Genomic DNA, 17,759 nt, shown 5'->3' with positions numbered 1-17,759 from the left:
TTTATTAAGAATTTTTATATCATTTCATTAAACAAAATTAAGTATTTATTCAATTTTAGATGAGTATAGAGAGGTTACTTTAAAAAATAATGACAAAAATATTACTTTAATAAATTATTTTATACAACTTCAAAAAACTTAGTACTTACAATTATTTAAGGAATATATGTAATTGCTTTTGATTAAGATTCAAATTATAAATAACTTCAAGTCTTAATTAAAGGTTCCATATCTAGTTATAACTGTCTATCTCTAAGATTTTAAGGGGAAATGATATTTTAATAGCCCCAAGAGGCCAATGTTTGACCAAGAAGTGTGGCATCAGAAAAGCAATTAGTGCTTGTTGAGGATTTAAATAGTTTTACCAGAATATTTCATGGGGAAAATAACCAGATGTCTGTAAAAATTTGTTAAAGCTAGTAAAACCTGTATGAATGGACACCTATACAAATAATATTAACAGAAGTTACTTATTCATGATATAGAAGTAATATTTGAAAAAGCCTCGTTTTCAACATAACTTGTATAGGTAATTTTGAAAATTACTTGTTTAAGTAATGCCCCTAACTAAACAATGGTAATATGTTTTTTTTTTTAAATAGCAAACTAAGTTCTTTTATAGAAAATTATGGCTACTTTAAGAAAAGTTGTAATTCATTAGTGGAAGCCTGGTTTGAGGGGGTAATACCACCATTGTTTTCCCTCTAGTACTTCTCTCTTTACTTGGCATTTTTTTTTAATTGTGCAGATTTAGAAATGTGCAGAATTTATCTATGTTTTAAATAAAGAAATACTTGACATAAATAAATGTCCTGTACTACAGTGAAAATATAGCATAACTTTTCAGGTATTTTTATAAGTGCATATAAGAAAGTAAACATCACCAGAAGTTAACCAATCAAATTCTCTCCCCCTTTTTTCCCTGTAGAATATAGTATATTTTTATTGCTTTGACACCCAAGAAACATGTTTACGACTTAAAAAAACTTTTCTGCAATGAATGGAGGGTTAATTTCAAACAACTGTCAAATTAAATGGAATATAAAAAAAGATCAACCCTTTTTCGCATGAAACTGAATGTACTATGTTTTGGTAGTGTGGTTATAAATCAATAACCATAGTTTGTGTCTTTGATGACTTTTATATTTCATTTTATATAATATAAATTTAAAATATATTTATATTTCAAAAATAAAATTTGAGTGTTTTTTTGTATCATGTGTATTGAAAAAGAATGATAATTATTAAGAAAATGTTTTAAAATCATTTTCTTTCTGTGAAGACTTGAAACCAAGCATTGTACAGTAATATTGAAGAATTTCTCATCTATTTTATAGTTTTGTAAAATTAATGCAAGATTTGTTTGAATAGACCAGATGTTTACACAGGTGTTAATGGAGCTTCCTCTTTAATGCTCTACTTTCCTTATTATAAAAGTGCTATAGATTTGATTGACATCTTAATGGATCATGATAATTATTGTTACATAAACTGCTGAGAAGAACCTACTAAAAAAGCTCCAGGCATCCTCCGAGCATGCTTGGAGCTTCCTCGTAAGAATAAATCTATGATCCCTTAGCAGTGTAGACTGTCAATTTATTTTTTACAAAAAAGCAACAACAAAATAGAGCTAAAACTGTTAAATTTAGCATGAAAGAGGAAGTTGTGTATTGTTGATCATACAGAACAATAGATTACGTTTACGGATATTGCAAAAAGAAGACTAAAATCTGCTAGACTACTTGTATATTTTACAATATGGTTGTAATAAAAAAAGATTAAAACCTGCTGCACTCTTTGGTTGGTCCAATTTCATCAAATAACAAAACTAGGATAGCAGTTGTTCATGTTGCCATATTTTCATTCTCATTGTGTTTTCATATCATAACATCTTCATTATCAGCGAAGTCATCACCTAGTCCTAAGAGAATGGGTAATTGTGTTTTGATATGGTTTGATGTTATTGTAGGGGGTAGGGTAGATTTGGTTTGGTAAAATAAATCTGGTTTTACTTTGTGATAAATTTTTCCTACATCCACCAAAATTAGTATCCATGAAAATAAATGAATCCACAGTCTTTTGTAAACCTTCTGGCATTTTCCTATGCTAAGCATTAAACATTTTCCCCAGCCTCCTTTTTATTTCTCAATATTAAGAAAAAACTTTCATTTTAAATACTCTTCTGGTAAAATGTTTAAATTCTTGTTATTTTGAATATAATTTACATCCAGATTAACATTATTTTTCCCACACATTGCATGTAAAAAAAATACTTAATTTAGATTTAAGTTCCTATTGCAAATCTTTACACTTGTCACAAGTGGAATCAGATTTTATTTTATTTCAAATTGGGTTAATATTCATGAAGATAGTATAAACTAGTGTGTGGTTTGGGAACATGAGAAGACAGAAAAATCTAAATGATTCAAAAATTATAAATAGTAGAAAACATGATTTTGCCATAATGTCATTTAGAATTTGACTACCATACATGAAATCTTAACGATCAAACATTTAGCAGTTTAAGCAAAGGCTCCATACATATAAAATTAAAAATTTAAATCACAAATTCTTGACAAACTCTTCTGAGTTACATTTGATAAAATCTCTTGACAACAATTCTAAATCATCTTGTTGTTTGTCTCTAGGTTAACTTTACAGTAACATGAGCATTGGTAGTAAAATTCTATATGGTAAACAGTTTTAATTTTGAAATGTGTTGCTTTATTCCAAAGATATTTGAAATTTTCTGTTATTCTGAATTGAGAAATGGCACCATAATATAAAACTTAGCTTGTTTCATCTAATCACAATACTAAACCTGGTGCAAAGATAACATACAGTAAATCAATCCATTCATGCAATTAATAGTGTATATCACTCCATTCATGCCATAACTTGTGTGTATCAATCCATTCATGCCATTACTTGTGTGTATCACTCCATTCATGCCATTACTTGTGTGTATTAATCCATTCATGCCATAACTTGTGTGTATCAATCCATTCATGCCATTATTTGTGTGTATCACTCCATTCATGCCATTACTTGTGTGTATCACTCCATTCATGCCATTACTTGTGTGTATCAATCCATTCATGCCATTACTTGTGTGTATCACTCCATCCATGCCATAACTTGTGTGTATCACTCCATTCATGCCATAACTTGTGTGTATCATTCCATTCATGCCATTACTTGTGTGTATCAATCCATTCATGCCATTTATAGTGTATATCACTCCATTCATGCCATTACTGGTGTGTATCAATCCATTCATGCCTTTACTGGTGTGTATCAATCCATTCATGCCATTACTTGTGTGTATCACTCCATTCATGCCATTACTTGTGTGTATCACTCCATCCATGCCATTACTGGTGTGTATCAATCCATTCATGCCATTACTTGTGTGTATCAATCCATTCATGCCATTACTTATGTGTATCACTCCATCCATGCCATAACTTGTGTGTATCACTCCATTCATGCCATAACTTGTGTGTATCACTCCATTCATGCCATTACTGGTGTGTATCAATCCATTCATGCCATTACTTGTGTGTATCACTCCATTCATGCCACTATTACTTGTGTGTATTAATCCATTCATGCCATTACTTGTGTATATCAATCCATTCATGCCATTACATGTGTGTATATATTCATTCATGCCATTACTTGTGTGTATCAATCCATTCATGCCATTACTTGTGTGTATCAATCCATTCTGATTCATGCAATAACTTGTGTGTATCACTCCATTCATGCCATTACTTGTGTGTATCACTCCATTCATGCCACTACTTGTGTGTATCACTCCTTTCATGCCATTACTTGTGTGTTACTCCAATCATGCCACTATTACTTGTGTGTATTAATCCATTCATGCCATTACTTGTGTGTATCAATCCATTCATGCCATTAATAGTGTATATCACTCCATTCATGCCATTACTTGTGTGTATCACTCCATTTATGTCATTACTTGTGTGTATCACTCCATTCATGCCATTACTTGTGTGTATCAATCCTTTCATGCCATTACTTGTGTGTATCAATCCATTCATGCCATTACTTGTGTGTTTCACTCCATTCATGCCATTACTTGTGTGTCACTCCAATCATGCCACTATTACTTGTGTGTATTAATCCAATCATGCCATTACTTATGTGTGCAAGTTTGTGTAATCATTACATTAAATTGTGTGTTAACCATCTACACTTTACCATTCCACATGGAAATTAAACACTTTCCTTATCTTGTTTCAAGTAAGCAGATATTATACTTTTTATGCTCCTATCTCTAAGTAGCAGGATCAGTTAGTTTATTCTTGTTCTTCCTCTAATCATTCCATGTATAATGATAAGTGTTAAAATTACGAATTGTTTAGTCGCTAAGGAAATATATAAGCTATCAATCACTTTTATGCAAACTTGGTGGAAATTGGGTACTCCCATGCAATTTGGGTACTGTTGCGTTAAATGTATAATATATATGGATGATTTTCAGGTAACACAAGAATTTCATTTTAAGGGATCATTTTAAATCATTTTGTACTTCTATTTAGTCATTTACAAGCCTTTGCATTGCAATATTCATATATTAAGATTTTCATTGCTGCTTTTTTGCCTCTGAAGACTATTTTTTTTTCCATATCATCTCAAAAGTATTTTCTCAGCAACTAAATCCTCCCGGTATATATATGGCAACAAGCTCCATCTGGTAATGCTTAAATGTGTGACATGTTTTCAGTTCCTTTGGTGGTCTACTTCCATTTGCCGAAAAACTGAACTTGAAAAAAAGGTCTTGAGCATATTTGAAAATTTAGTCACATTTTCTCAGCAACTACAAGTTATACCTTCTTGATATAAGATTAAGACAACATTGAACAAGGTTATAATTAATGAGCAATAAATAGCTCTCAATACATATTGGTGTAAAATTGATGTAAATTGTACATGTTGGCTAATTTTAATATTATGACTTTTATAGGTATTCAAGATGCTTTATCAGATCTTAGTATGGATACTAATATTCACAATAATAGTCAAGATCTATCTCATCCATTACTGCTGACTCCTGATGCCTTTACCTCTAGTCCTAGGTGAGTTTAGACCCTAGTCCTCATTCTTGCCACCATGAGTTTTTGGTGTAACTGTTAGTCATTAACAGTAACTTCATGTATTGAGTATATTTTTCAAAATTGTGTTTAATTCCTTATCATTTTTGGTTCAAATAAAGTTTTATGACATCTTTTAAGGTTAAATATAACAAAGTAAAGTTTTCCCAAACCAAAGGATCGATCATGCGTTATTTTTTTTGTGTCGTCACAATTTAGTAAATTTTTTTAATATTTAAATGAAACTCTTGGAACTAAAACTAAAGTGCTTCTTATCAGACCATCCAGTGAAAAAAGTCTGTTCAAGGCAGTAGTTTTTTATAGCAGTTCTGTACATTTATAGCTATAACAAGATCCTCAGAATACCTACACAAATAAATTATCATTTTATATTATTGAGATCTCTTAAAAATACACTGATCAAATCAATCATTAAATGCATAGGTAGATATAAGAAGATGTGGTATGAGTGCCAATGAGACAACTCTATACCAAGTCAAATTTTATAAAAGTAAACCATTATAGGTCAAAGTACGGTCTTCAACACGTATATACATATTTGTATAATTCAGGGTAAATTTGAAATTTTATGAAATATATATTATTGTTTTATGTATTTTGTAACTCATTTTGCAGTAAATTCTCAAAAGATGGTACCCCGTTATCAAAGTTTGACTTTGGTGATGTTATTCTGACAACTAGCTTGAACTTCGGAGTCTTGTAATTTTTTTCATTATTTAACTATTGTAAATTTGTAATTAAATGTAATTGCATTGTTGTTATGATGAAGTTGAATGAAAAAAGATGTTCTTTATCTTTCAAAATCCTGATTTATATTGTGACAAACAAGTTTCTTGCATGCATACAATGTTGTTTATATGGAAAGCAAAAAAAAAAAAGTAATTTTTGTTTCTGGAATATAAACGAAATATATTTCTTGGAAATATGGTCACATGTAAGTAGCAGAAGATTCCTATTGATTTTGAGGTCACTATGTCTAAGGAGCATAAAATTGACCTTTTAACATCAAATCTTTTGATTTGTAAAGCCTTTTCTGTTTGTGTGAATTTATTATTGTACAGCATAGTAGTTGCCTCCTAGAAAGAAATTAGGGCATTGGATATTTGAGCTTACTCACTTTTACCGTTTTAGAGTTATGTCCCTTTATAATGTTATATGCAAGCGGGGACATCATCTGTGTCCCACAGGCATATTCTCCATTTATTTTCCCTTATATTTTAACCTTACTCATACTGTAGGCCACATTTTAAAATCTGTACAAATTTGCAATGTAGATTTTGTTCTACTTAATACTTGGTGTGTCATTTTTAATGGATTATGTTGTAACTATCTCAAGTTGTCATAAAAATATGATTTGCCTTGATTTAGATATCAGTTACCAAAATAGTTTTGTTGTTTAATTGGTTGAAATTTCTTTAACCTATCTGTAGTCATTTCATCAGAACAGAGAATAGCTTCTTCTTATTATTTTATTAGAATAACACCTCTACACCAATTGTTGATATATAAAGTTTTAAAGAAAATAAAAAAAATGATATCATTTGATAATAGGTTAAGTAGAAAATATTGAAAAGTTATATACAATGCTTTTGTTTATTACTAGCTTGATTCTAAATTTATTTTTATTCTCCAGAAAAGCACAAGCAGATACCACAGTGGAACAAACTAGAACCAGTATGGGATCCAGTACAAGTTCATTTACTCATGTTACTGGTTTACAAGAAGAACTTTACTCTCCTCGTAGTAGTCAGGGGAACCAGTCTGTTATTTCAGAAGGCAGTACCATCACTCAAACTCCTAACTCAAAAGAATTCTCTCCGCATATTGTTAATGGGGAGACAACTCCAGGATCAGTTCCGTTACCACCAGTGTCGTCTACAGAAGAAAACGAGCTAGAGACACCGAAGTCTAAAGCTCAGTCTGGAGAAAACACTCCCATATCATTAGAAAGACTAAATAATGTTTGTATGGATGATTTCTTTGATACACAGGGTAGTCGTCAGACCAGTGAAAGGACCCTTGACACTGCCAGCACAACTGGATTTGAGGTTGTCGAGGGAAGTCAGAAACCAAAAAGTCCTAAGGAATCATTTGATGAAAATGATGAAGAAGTTGCTGAAGTTTTAGGTGAAACATATGATGAAGAAGAAGAAAGCAAAGATGTGGAAGGAACTCAGCCGTTTGTTGAACAGTCTTCTGAGAAGAGTGACATGGAATCTACACAAGGAAGTGATAAGGTCATCAGGGCTTGGCCCCTGCCACCAGATGTCAGCAGTGAACAGGGGGAGGAAGAGGAAGAAAATGAACAATGGTATGTTTGTACATTGTAGTGAGGGGACAATGTCCTCAATGAAGCAGAAAAATCTGAATTTAACATTTGGTTTCTATATATAGTTCAGTTTTCATACATAACTGGTGTATAACCATAATGGGCATTGTATAGTTCACACTGGTACATTATCTGCACACCTCTTCTCACCGCCAAAAATTCAAGTAAAAAAAAAAACTTTTTGTAACTGGTCGATAATGTCTCTTGAAACTCCTGTATTATCAAATCGTATGTGGTCGTTTGCGGTATTTTCATGGAAAAATTCGCTTTCCATCATCAGTTGAAAATGCTTGTAAAGGATTCTAGATCATTTCATGAATGTTAAAATAAGTCAAAATCACAAAAAACTATTGGGAGTGTTGTAACTGGAAGTAAGAATAGTATGTGTAAATCGAAAATAAATATCGTGAGAGTGTGCGGAAAATCTGTATTTAATAGATACCACTAGAATACGACTTTAAAAGTAAAACAGTTCCATCCTTTAGTAAAATACCGCTTAACATATCCATCATATTAATGTTTGAAGGATCATAAGCTAAAACAATACACATGCATCAGTATGAATTCCCAAAATGGAACTTAACTGATTATGTTTTGTAGTTTATACATTGTTATGCATAAGCTGGTTCCCAACTGACTTATACTCTTTTTTCATGCCGTTATAAAATACAAGCGGTTTCCAGTTTATGTTATGTGAAAAGAAATGAGAAATTTGTTATTAAGCATTCAATTTTGAATTTAATCACTTTATAATGGATTTTAAATTGGATTAGGTAAAATATTAGTTTTGCAAATGATAAGGGCGCCTCTTACAATTTCAATAACAAATATGGCGAAACCTAAACAAACCACGTAAATAAAGTTATTCTCTTATTTCTGGCTTATCATACTCTATAAATCACACCCCTGGAATGAAAACCGTGGACTATACAAGCCTGAATTCGGTAAATCTCTTGTTTATATTTCGTAATCCTCCTTTTATTCTCATATTTGACTCTTTGCTAAATATTGTACACCTATAATACTTGTCCAGAACATTTTAGTTTAACATAAGAGGTTGTTTTTCCAGTAATTATCATGATCAGGATGAGGATGTACAAGTAGAGGAAGAGGAGGTGGTATGTGAGGAAGAGGAGGAGGAAACCAGTAGAGAGAAAGAGGAACCAGTGCCAGAGGTCAGCAGTGAAGAAATAGAAGAACATATATTGGAGGAACAATCTGAAGAATCAGAACAGGAAGGGTAAATTTGTCACAAAATTGTTATTAGGGGATGATTATGATACGAAAATGAAGATGTAATCCATTTTACCAGGTCTGAACTCATTTTACACACTAATCATGTGATAACATCATAAAGTTACACATATTTGGGATCAACAACACATTGTCTGCATGAAATAACAACTTGTGTGTAATGTTAACTTATAGAACCATAGATTTTACAGGAGGGCGAGGGAGTCAAAATAAAAAAGTGTGATCGATTTTTTTTTAGTGACAATCAGTTAATTTTATTTCATTTGTGTTATCCACCTTGGAAAAAGGCTATACGGATGCATAGAAAAATGTCACATAATACAACTTTTTCAACCTCCACATGGTGAAATAACCACTATCACCAAACTCCCATGTTTGAATCAAACAAGAAGTGTTGTTATTGCTTATTTTACTCTGATTTGAATATCATCTAATGGATTAAGGTTTTCTTCATGCTAAATCTAGCTATTAAGACAATAAAGGAGTACACAAAACAAAAGAGTGACATATCATTGTCTGAAGCATCTTCAATTTAATTTATTTGGGAAAAACGCATGAGCAAAAATGTTACCTTTTAATACATATATACCTTAATTACAAAAGTGAAATGTAATTCTTTACCATTTAATTCACTACATGTATTTTGTGGTGAAACACATCTTACCTTTGTGGATAAAATTTTTTTCTTACTTTTAATGTTGCCAAAGCATTTTAATTTCCAGTTTTCTTATCTAATTGCTGTGGATTCATTTTTATACGACCGCAAAAATTAAAAATTTTTTGGTCGTATATTGGTATGACGTTGGCGTCGTCGTCGTCCGTCGTCGTCGTCGTCTGGCGTCGTCCGGCGTCGTCCGAAGACACATTGGTTTTCGCACTCTAACTTTAGTTTAAGTGAATGGATCTCCATGAAATTTTATCATAAGGTTCAATACCACGAAAGGAAGGTTGGGATTGATTTTGGGGGTTATGGTACCAACAGTTAAGGAATTAGGGGCCAAAAAGGGGCCAAAAATAAGCATTTTTGTAACTTCCAGACAATAACTTGTGTGTAAGTGTATGGATCTATCTGACATTGTACCACAAGGTTCCATATCACAAAGGAAAGGCTGTAATTGATTTTGGGGGTAATTGCCTCAAAATTTTAGGAATTAGGGGCCAAAAAAGGGGCAAAAAACAAGCATTTTTCTAGTTTCATGACAATAACTTGTGTGTAAGTGTTTGGATATTTCTGAAATTGTACTACAAGGTTCCATATCACAAAGGGAAAGCTGGAATTGAGTTTGGGGGTAATTGCCCGAAACGTTTAGGAATTGGGGGCCAAAAAGGGGCCAAAAATAAGCATTTTTCTAGTTTCCAGACAATAAGTTGTGTTCAAGTGTATGGATCTCCCTGAAATTGTACTGCAAGGTACCATACCACAAAGGGAAGGCTGGGATTGAGTTTGGGGGTGATGAATCATAAGGGGGTTCAAAAAATTTGGGGGGGGGGATTTTTTTTTTTCTTTTTTTTTCTTTTTTTCCTTTTTTTTTTCTTTTAAAATTTTCCATTTTAAGTTGGTTATTTCTGATTAATATTTAAAAGCAAATAATAATGATATGGTAGGAGATACACACCAAACAGGATGTGTAAATTATTATCTAATAAGTATTGTGCAATAGCAAGAAATTTTCAATTGCACAAGTATTGCACAATAGCAAGAAATCTTCAATTGCACAGTATTGCGCAATAGCAAGAAATCTTCAATTGCACAGTATTGCGCAATAGCAAGAAATATCCAATAGCACAATATTGCGCAATAGCAAGAAATTGTCAATTGTACAGTATTGCGAAATAGCAAGAAATATTCAATTGCACAGTATTGTGCAAAAGAAGATACTTCGTATAAATTGCTTATTTCTTGATCAATTTCAATGGGGTTTTATTCTTGAAATCTTGGGGTTCTTTAATATGCTGAATCTAACAGTGTATTAAGTTTTTGGATTTTGGGCCCCGTTTTTAAATTGGTCCACATTGAGGTCCAAAGGGTCCAAAATTTAACTTTGTTTGATTTCATCAAAAATTGAATTATTGGGGTTCTTTGATATGCTGAATCTAACCGTGTATTTAGATTCTTAATTTTTGGTTCCGTTTTCAAATTGGTCTACATTAAGGTCCAAAGGGTCCAAAATTAAACTTAGTTTGATTTTAACAAAAATTGAATTTTTAGGGTTCTTTGATATGCTGAATCTAAACATGTATTTAGATTTTTGATTATGGGCCCAGTTTTCAAGTTGGTCCAAATCGGGGTCCAAAATTAAACTTTGTTTGATTTCAACAAAAATTGAATATATGGGGTTCTTTGATATGCTGAATCTAACCATGTATTTAGATTTTTGATTTTTGGGCCCTGTTATCAACTTTGTCCACATTGAGGTCAAAAGGGTCCAAAATTTAACTTTGTTTGATTTCATCAAAAATTGAATTATTGGGGTTCTTTGATATGCCGAATCTAACCGTGTATTTAGATTCTTAATTTTTGGTTCCGTTTTCAAATTGGTCTACATTAAGGTCCAAAGGGTCCAAAATTAAACTTAGTTTGATTTTAACAAAAATTGAATTTTTAGGGTTCTTTGATATGCTGAATCTAAACATGTATTTAGATTTTTGATTATGGGCCCAGTTTTCAAGTTGGTCCAAATCGGGGTCCAAAATTAAACTTTGTTTGATTTCATCAAAAATTGAATTCTTGGGGTTCTTTGATATGCTGAATCTAACCATGTATTTAGATTATGGATATTGGACCATAATAGGTGAATGTCCAATTTAAAATTTTTAAGTTCTTAGACCACATTCATTCTGTGTCAGAAACCTATGCTGTGTCAAATATTTAATTACAATCCAAATTCAGAGCTGTATCAAGCTTGAATGTTGTGTCCATACTTGCCCCAACTGTTCAGGGTTCGACCTCTGCGGTCGTATCAAGCTGCACCCTGCGGAGCATTTTATTTCTATTGAGGTACCAATTTTTTTGAATTGAGGAAGCATTGTATTTTCGAGCAGTGATTTTGCTAGCGCTCCTCATTTTCGTCATTTACGAAACGGTTTTCAAAATGACGAAAGTTTTCCAAATCAATTTCGTCACTTAAATTTGGAAAGAGTAAAAATATTTTCGCATGAAAATACTATAATTCTACCTGTCTTATTGTTTCTGACAAGTTTATGACCCTCAGCTAATTAACATTTCCAACAGGTGTTATAAATAAGTTGTGATTACAGATAATCCGCTTATCGCCATGGGATGGGTCACTAATCTGTTAATTATTTATCAACCTCATAATTGATCATCATAATTATTTTCCCCAGTAAAATCAGTCAGTCGCCATTTCAATTTCAATATTTATCAAACGAGCACAGTTTGCAGTTCGTTTGTCGTAGTTTCGTCATTTGAGTTTTCCCTCGGACAGTTCGCATTTTAATTTCAATATTTCACAAACGATCACAATTTGCAGTTCGCTTGTCGTAGTTTCGTCAAATGAACATATTTTCGTCATATTTGATACAACTTATAATCAAAAACTTTCGACAATTTCGATTAAAAAGATAGAACTTTATTCATAACATTCAGAAATGTTAACAGGTGCTTCCTTTACGATGAACTGCGCAACCGCGAAAGTATTCTTATGAATTTAAAGACACTAAAACATAAAATACGAAATAATTAAGTATCAAACTAAACGAGAGAGACAAATAAAGTTCTTATTTAGCAAATTTAATTTAAAAAATTATAATTATCTGCCTTTTTTAAACACGAACCAATCCGTAGATGAATTCGGATTCATTCTGAATTTATTATGCACTTGTCACTTCCCGTTTTTATTTCATTTGGAAATCGAAAGTAAACGTGATCTATTCATGATAAATTTACAATTTAAAGTCATTCAAATTGTTCCAATAAGGATTTGTACAAGTCCTTGGTTCCAACTTTATAGAATTAATTCTAAATACCGCTTTAAAACGTTTTTAAGGATAATGAGTATATGAATAATGCAGTGAAATAGTCCTTACAAGTTTATTTATGCTGTGATTCCTGGTTTAAAAAAAAAATGGATCCCAACTTTTGCTGATTAGGAATGTACCCTGAAACTAACTGATGTGAAATTGTGAACTAGATTTCTAGATCTTATATCCTAATCTTTGTATTAAAGTGCCACATCAGTCAAATCATGCAGTAACTGCCTAGTATGCCTAAGTCCTTCAAAGTCTGACAAAGATGTATAGATAGTAATATACATCCTAGGTCCCTTGCTGCTAATCAAAATAAGGTTGATTTTCATCCCGCGCAAAAGTGACTTAAGCCCTCAAAATCCTAGCTTAAACCCTATATATTTAATTTTGTGGTTTTGCCCAAGGCTGAATATGAGAGTATGAGAGTATAGAAAATTTGTACTTTATTGAACATAAAAATTTGTGTACATCTATCTTTACCCACGAAATCTATGAAAGTTGGTATCCCACGAAAAAAAAAATCCACAGTAATCAGATACTGTAAATTCAGAAAATATTGCGATGTTTTTATTATTGCGAAAAATGCGACAGGGTTATAATCGCAATAATATAAACTCGCATTTTGAAATTTTTTATATGAATTAAACAGGATTTTTATACGACCGCAAAAAATTTTGTGGTCGTATATTGGTATGACGTTGGCGTCGTCGTCGTCGTCGTCGTCGTCGTCGTCGTCCGGCGTCGTCGTCCGAATACACATTGGTTTTCGCACTCTAACTTTAGTTTAAGTGAATGGATCTTTTTGAAATTTGACCATAAGGTTAAATACCACAAAAGGAAGGTTGGGATTGATTTTGGGGGTTATGGTACCAACAGTTAAGGAATTAGGGGCCAAAAAGGGGCCAAAAATAAGCATTTTCTAGTTTCCAGACAATAACTGTGGAACGGTGTATGGATCTCTCTGAAATTATACTACAAGTTTCCATACCACCAAGGATGGTTAGGATTTGCTTTGGGGGGTTATGGCTCAAACCGTTTAGGAATTAGGGGCAAAAAAGGGGGAAAAACAAGGTTGTCCTGGTTAATGGACAAATACTTTAGTACAAAACATAATTTAAAGCAGTGTAAGGGAGATAAATCAAATATATCATTGAAATTATCTCCCTTACACTGCTTTTAAATTATGTATAAAGTAATGGTTAATGAACAATAAAGATAATTTAAAACAGTGTAAGGGAGGTAATCCAAATACAACGTTTTGGTTACTTCCCTTACACTGCTTTTAAATTATGTTTAAAGAAATGCATATTTATAAAGGAAGACCAGTAAAAATATCTGCAAATGTTGCATCTTTTTTTTTTACAAAAAAATCCATATGAAAGATTTGACACTATATTTTTAATTCTATTATAAAATAGATTAAGTTAGCACTATGGTAAATTTAAATGGGTAATTATGGTTGCCAACTCCATTGGAAATTTGAATTGAGATTATGGCCATATCTTGAGGGAAAGAATTTTTGGGGGGAAAAAAAGGGGGGGGGGGATAAAAAGAAATTGTGGGGGGTCAATTTTTTCTCATTTCAGATTTCAGAAATTAAAAAGAATTATTCTTCAAATATTATTTTTTTTTCAAATTTCAAATATTGAAAAATTTCAAGAAGTAATCTTTAATTGCACAGTATGGCGCATTAGATTTGTAAAATCTTTGATCACATTTATTTATTTGTTATGCCGAATCTAACAGTGTATTTAGATTTTTAATTTTGGGTCCAGTTTTCAAATTGGTCTACATTAAGGTCCAAAGGGTCCAAAATTCAACTTTGTTTGATTTTAGCAAAAATTGAATATATGAGGTTCATTGATATGCTGAATCTAAACGTGTATTTAGATTTTTGATTTTTGGCCCAGTTTTCAAGTTGGTCCAAATTGGGGTCCAAAATTAAACTTTGTTTGATTTCAACAAAAATTGAATATATGAGGTTCTTTGATATGCTGAATCTAACCATGTATTTAGATTTTTTATTTGTGGACCCAAATTGGTTCATATTGAGGTCAAAAGGGTCCAAAATTTAACTTTGTTTGATTTCATCTAAAATTGAATTATTGGGGTTCTTTGATATTCCAAATCTAACCGTGTATTTAAATTTTTAATTTTGGGTCCTGTTTTTTAAATTGGTCTACATTAAGGTCCAAAGGGTCCAAAATTAAACTTAGTTTGATTTTAACAAAAATTGAATTCTTGGGGTTCTTTGATATGCTGAATCTAAACATGTGTTTAGATTTTTGATTATGGGCCCAGTTTTCAAGTTGGTCCAAGATAGGGTCCAGTTTTTAGACTTTGTTTGATTTCAACAAAAATTGAATATATGGGGTTCTTTGATATGCTGAATCTAAACATGTATTTAGATTTTTGATTATGGGCCCAGTTTTCAAGTTGGTCCAAATTGGGGTCCAAAATTAAACTTTGTTTGATTTCAACAAAAATTGAATATATGAGGTTCTTTGATATGCTGAATCTAACCATGTATTTAGATTTTTTATTTGTGGGCCCCGCTATCAAATTGGTTCATATTGAGGTCAAAAGGATCCAAAATTAAACTTTGTTTGATTTCATCAAAAATTGAATTATTGGGGTTCTTTGATATGCCAAATCTAACTGTGTTTTTAGATTTTTGATTTGGGTCCCGTTTTTTAAATTGGTCTTCATTGAGGTCCAAAGGGTCCAAAATTAAACTTAGTTTGATTTTAACAAAAATTGAATTCTTGGGGTTCTTTGATATGCTGAATCTAAACATGTGTTTAGATTTTTGATTATGGGCCCAGTTTTCAAGTTTATCCAAGTTGGGGTCCAAAATTAAACTTTGTTTGATTTTAACAAAAATTGAATATATGGGGTTCTTTGATATGCTGAATCTAACCATGTATTTTGATTTTGGACATTGGACCATAAAAGGTAAATTAAAAAAATTCAAGTTCTTAGACCACATTCTTTCTGTGTCAGAAACCTATGCTGTGTCAAATATTTAATAACAATCCAAATTCAGAGCTGTATCAAGCTTGAATGTTGTGTCCATACTTGCCCCAACTGTTCAGGGTTCGACCTCTGCGGTCGTATCAAGCTGCGCCCCAGCGAAGCATTTTATTCTCAATATCGCAAAAATTAAAATCGCATTTTAGTCTTAAATGACAAAATCGCAATAATAAATTAAATGAACGCAATAATTTCTTAATTTACAGTAGTTATAATTAATGTACAAAGAGTCAGAATATTGTGTCCGGGTAAGGTGACATGTCTTCCTGCGGACTGTTACCTTGTGAACTAGCTCGTTAAAAATCCGGGTCATTGTGTCGGTCTAGTACAAAGCAGGGTTAATATTCATAATTCATTAACATGTTCTGATCCTGAATATGCATATTAATTTGCCGCTGGACATTAAACAGCCATCCATCATCATCATTAAAATTCATCTTTGAAAGCTTTCGTCAAAACTTTATCAGTAGGATTCTACGAAAAATAGGCTATGAAAAGTACCTGATTATGTTTTATAAGTGCTAAGCCTTATAATGACATTAAAAAACACCTTGTTTTTGTAGACCTAAAGAAGCACCAGTGGCAGAGAAAGTCAAGCCTCAAATAATAATTAAGTATGCATAATTACTGCATTTAATACATTCTTCATTGTCAATAACTGATATTTCAATGGAAGGTAAAAGATGACAGTAAATGTTCTGGTTGTAATCAAACTGATAATTATGCACATTTCTTTCTAAACTGTCAATATTTCCAAGTCTTTTGGGAAAAAGTAGAAACTCTTTCTATACTTAACTAATGTTGGACATTAACTTTTTCAAACATGCAAAATTCTAATATTAGATTTCAAAACTTGGTTAGTAGTTATGATATTTATAATTTTATATTCCATTCAATAGAGTACTCATATCTCTAATTACAAAACTAAATACATGAAATGTTACACCATCTTCAAAAAAGAATGTTTGAACAATTCAGACATTTTAATACTATTAGATCTAAAAGAATAGTAGATGCACTTTTTGAAACACAAATGCAGTTAAGACAGGTTTCTTTGTACTACATTTCAAGAATAACACAGCTGTACTCTTTTACAGAGAAGTACCTATTAGAATCCAGGAAGTTAGAGAGATTGTCAGAGAAACAGTAGATAGAAAGGCTTTGTCCCAGGTAAGATAAAAATAGTCAGAGAAAAGAAACGTTCATTGTCTAAGGTGTGTAAGAGAGATTTTCAAAGAAACAGTAGATAGAAAGGCTTTGTCCCAGGTAAGATAAAAATAGTCAGAGAAAAGAGAAGGTCATCGATTAAGGTGTGTAAAAGAGATTGTCAGGAAAAAAAAAGAAAGGCATTGTAATTAAAGGTTAAATTAGTAGAATGAAATACCAAGAAGTACAGGGTTTATCACAGGTAAAGTCAAAGATGAATTATGGAGAGAATATTTTAAATATCTGTTGATGAACAGTGTTCAATATCAAATATCTTCTCTTTTCGTTTTGTCTTTCAGATTGTAGCTATATTAATTTTTTGTCTTTGTGATTTTGGCTGAAATATTTTGTTTGTATGATTTTGGCTGAAATATATTTTTTTGTCTTTATGATTTTGGCTGAAATTTATTTTTATGCCCTTGCTGTAGCTTGAATTTTGGTGGTGTCACTTTTACTGTTCTAGAGTTATCCCCTTTTACAAATGGAAAAATTGCTGAATTTTTCATTTCCGTTCTCTAACTTATGTTTGCCTCAACCAAATGTTATTAAACTTATACACAATGCTTATTACCACAAAACTCAGATCAAGTTTGAATTTTGGTGGCGTCACTTTTACCGTTCTAGAGTTATGCCCCTTTACAAATGGAAAAATTGCTGAATTTTTTGTTTCCGTTCTTTTTCTTTAGTTTACCTCAACCAAATGTTATAAATCTTATACACAATGATTATTACCACAAAACACAGATCAAGTTTGAATTTTGGTGGCGTGACTTTAATCGTTATAGAGTTATGCTCCTTTACAAATG

General features: G+C 31.8%; 1 protein-coding gene across 4 annotated transcripts in view; it reads left to right on the top strand.

Annotated features, from left to right (window-relative positions):
• The window catches only part of LOC127702311 (enhancer of mRNA-decapping protein 4-like), a 53,130-nt gene that overhangs the window by 23,532 nt on the left and 11,839 nt on the right, over positions 1–17,759 (top strand). For all 4 annotated transcript variants that reach the window (XM_052206447.1, XM_052206446.1, XM_052206445.1 and 1 more), the window contains 5 exons: positions 4,997–5,108; positions 6,778–7,455; positions 8,543–8,713; positions 16,311–16,361; positions 16,845–16,917. In XM_052206447.1, coding sequence (XP_052062407.1) covers positions 4,997–5,108; positions 6,778–7,455; positions 8,543–8,713; positions 16,311–16,361; positions 16,845–16,917 — 1,085 coding nt within the window. The remainder of the gene's footprint in view (positions 1–4,996; positions 5,109–6,777; positions 7,456–8,542; positions 8,714–16,310; positions 16,362–16,844; positions 16,918–17,759) is intronic.

Source organism: Mytilus californianus, unplaced genomic scaffold (assembly GCF_021869535.1).
Source record: "Mytilus californianus isolate M0D057914Y unplaced genomic scaffold, xbMytCali1.0.p SCAF_5, whole genome shotgun sequence".
In the NCBI taxonomy this organism is placed as follows: Eukaryota; Metazoa; Mollusca; class Bivalvia; order Mytilida; family Mytilidae; genus Mytilus; species Mytilus californianus.
Note: the sequence above shows the minus strand (reverse complement) of the source record. Positions and strands in the feature narration are given on the sequence as shown.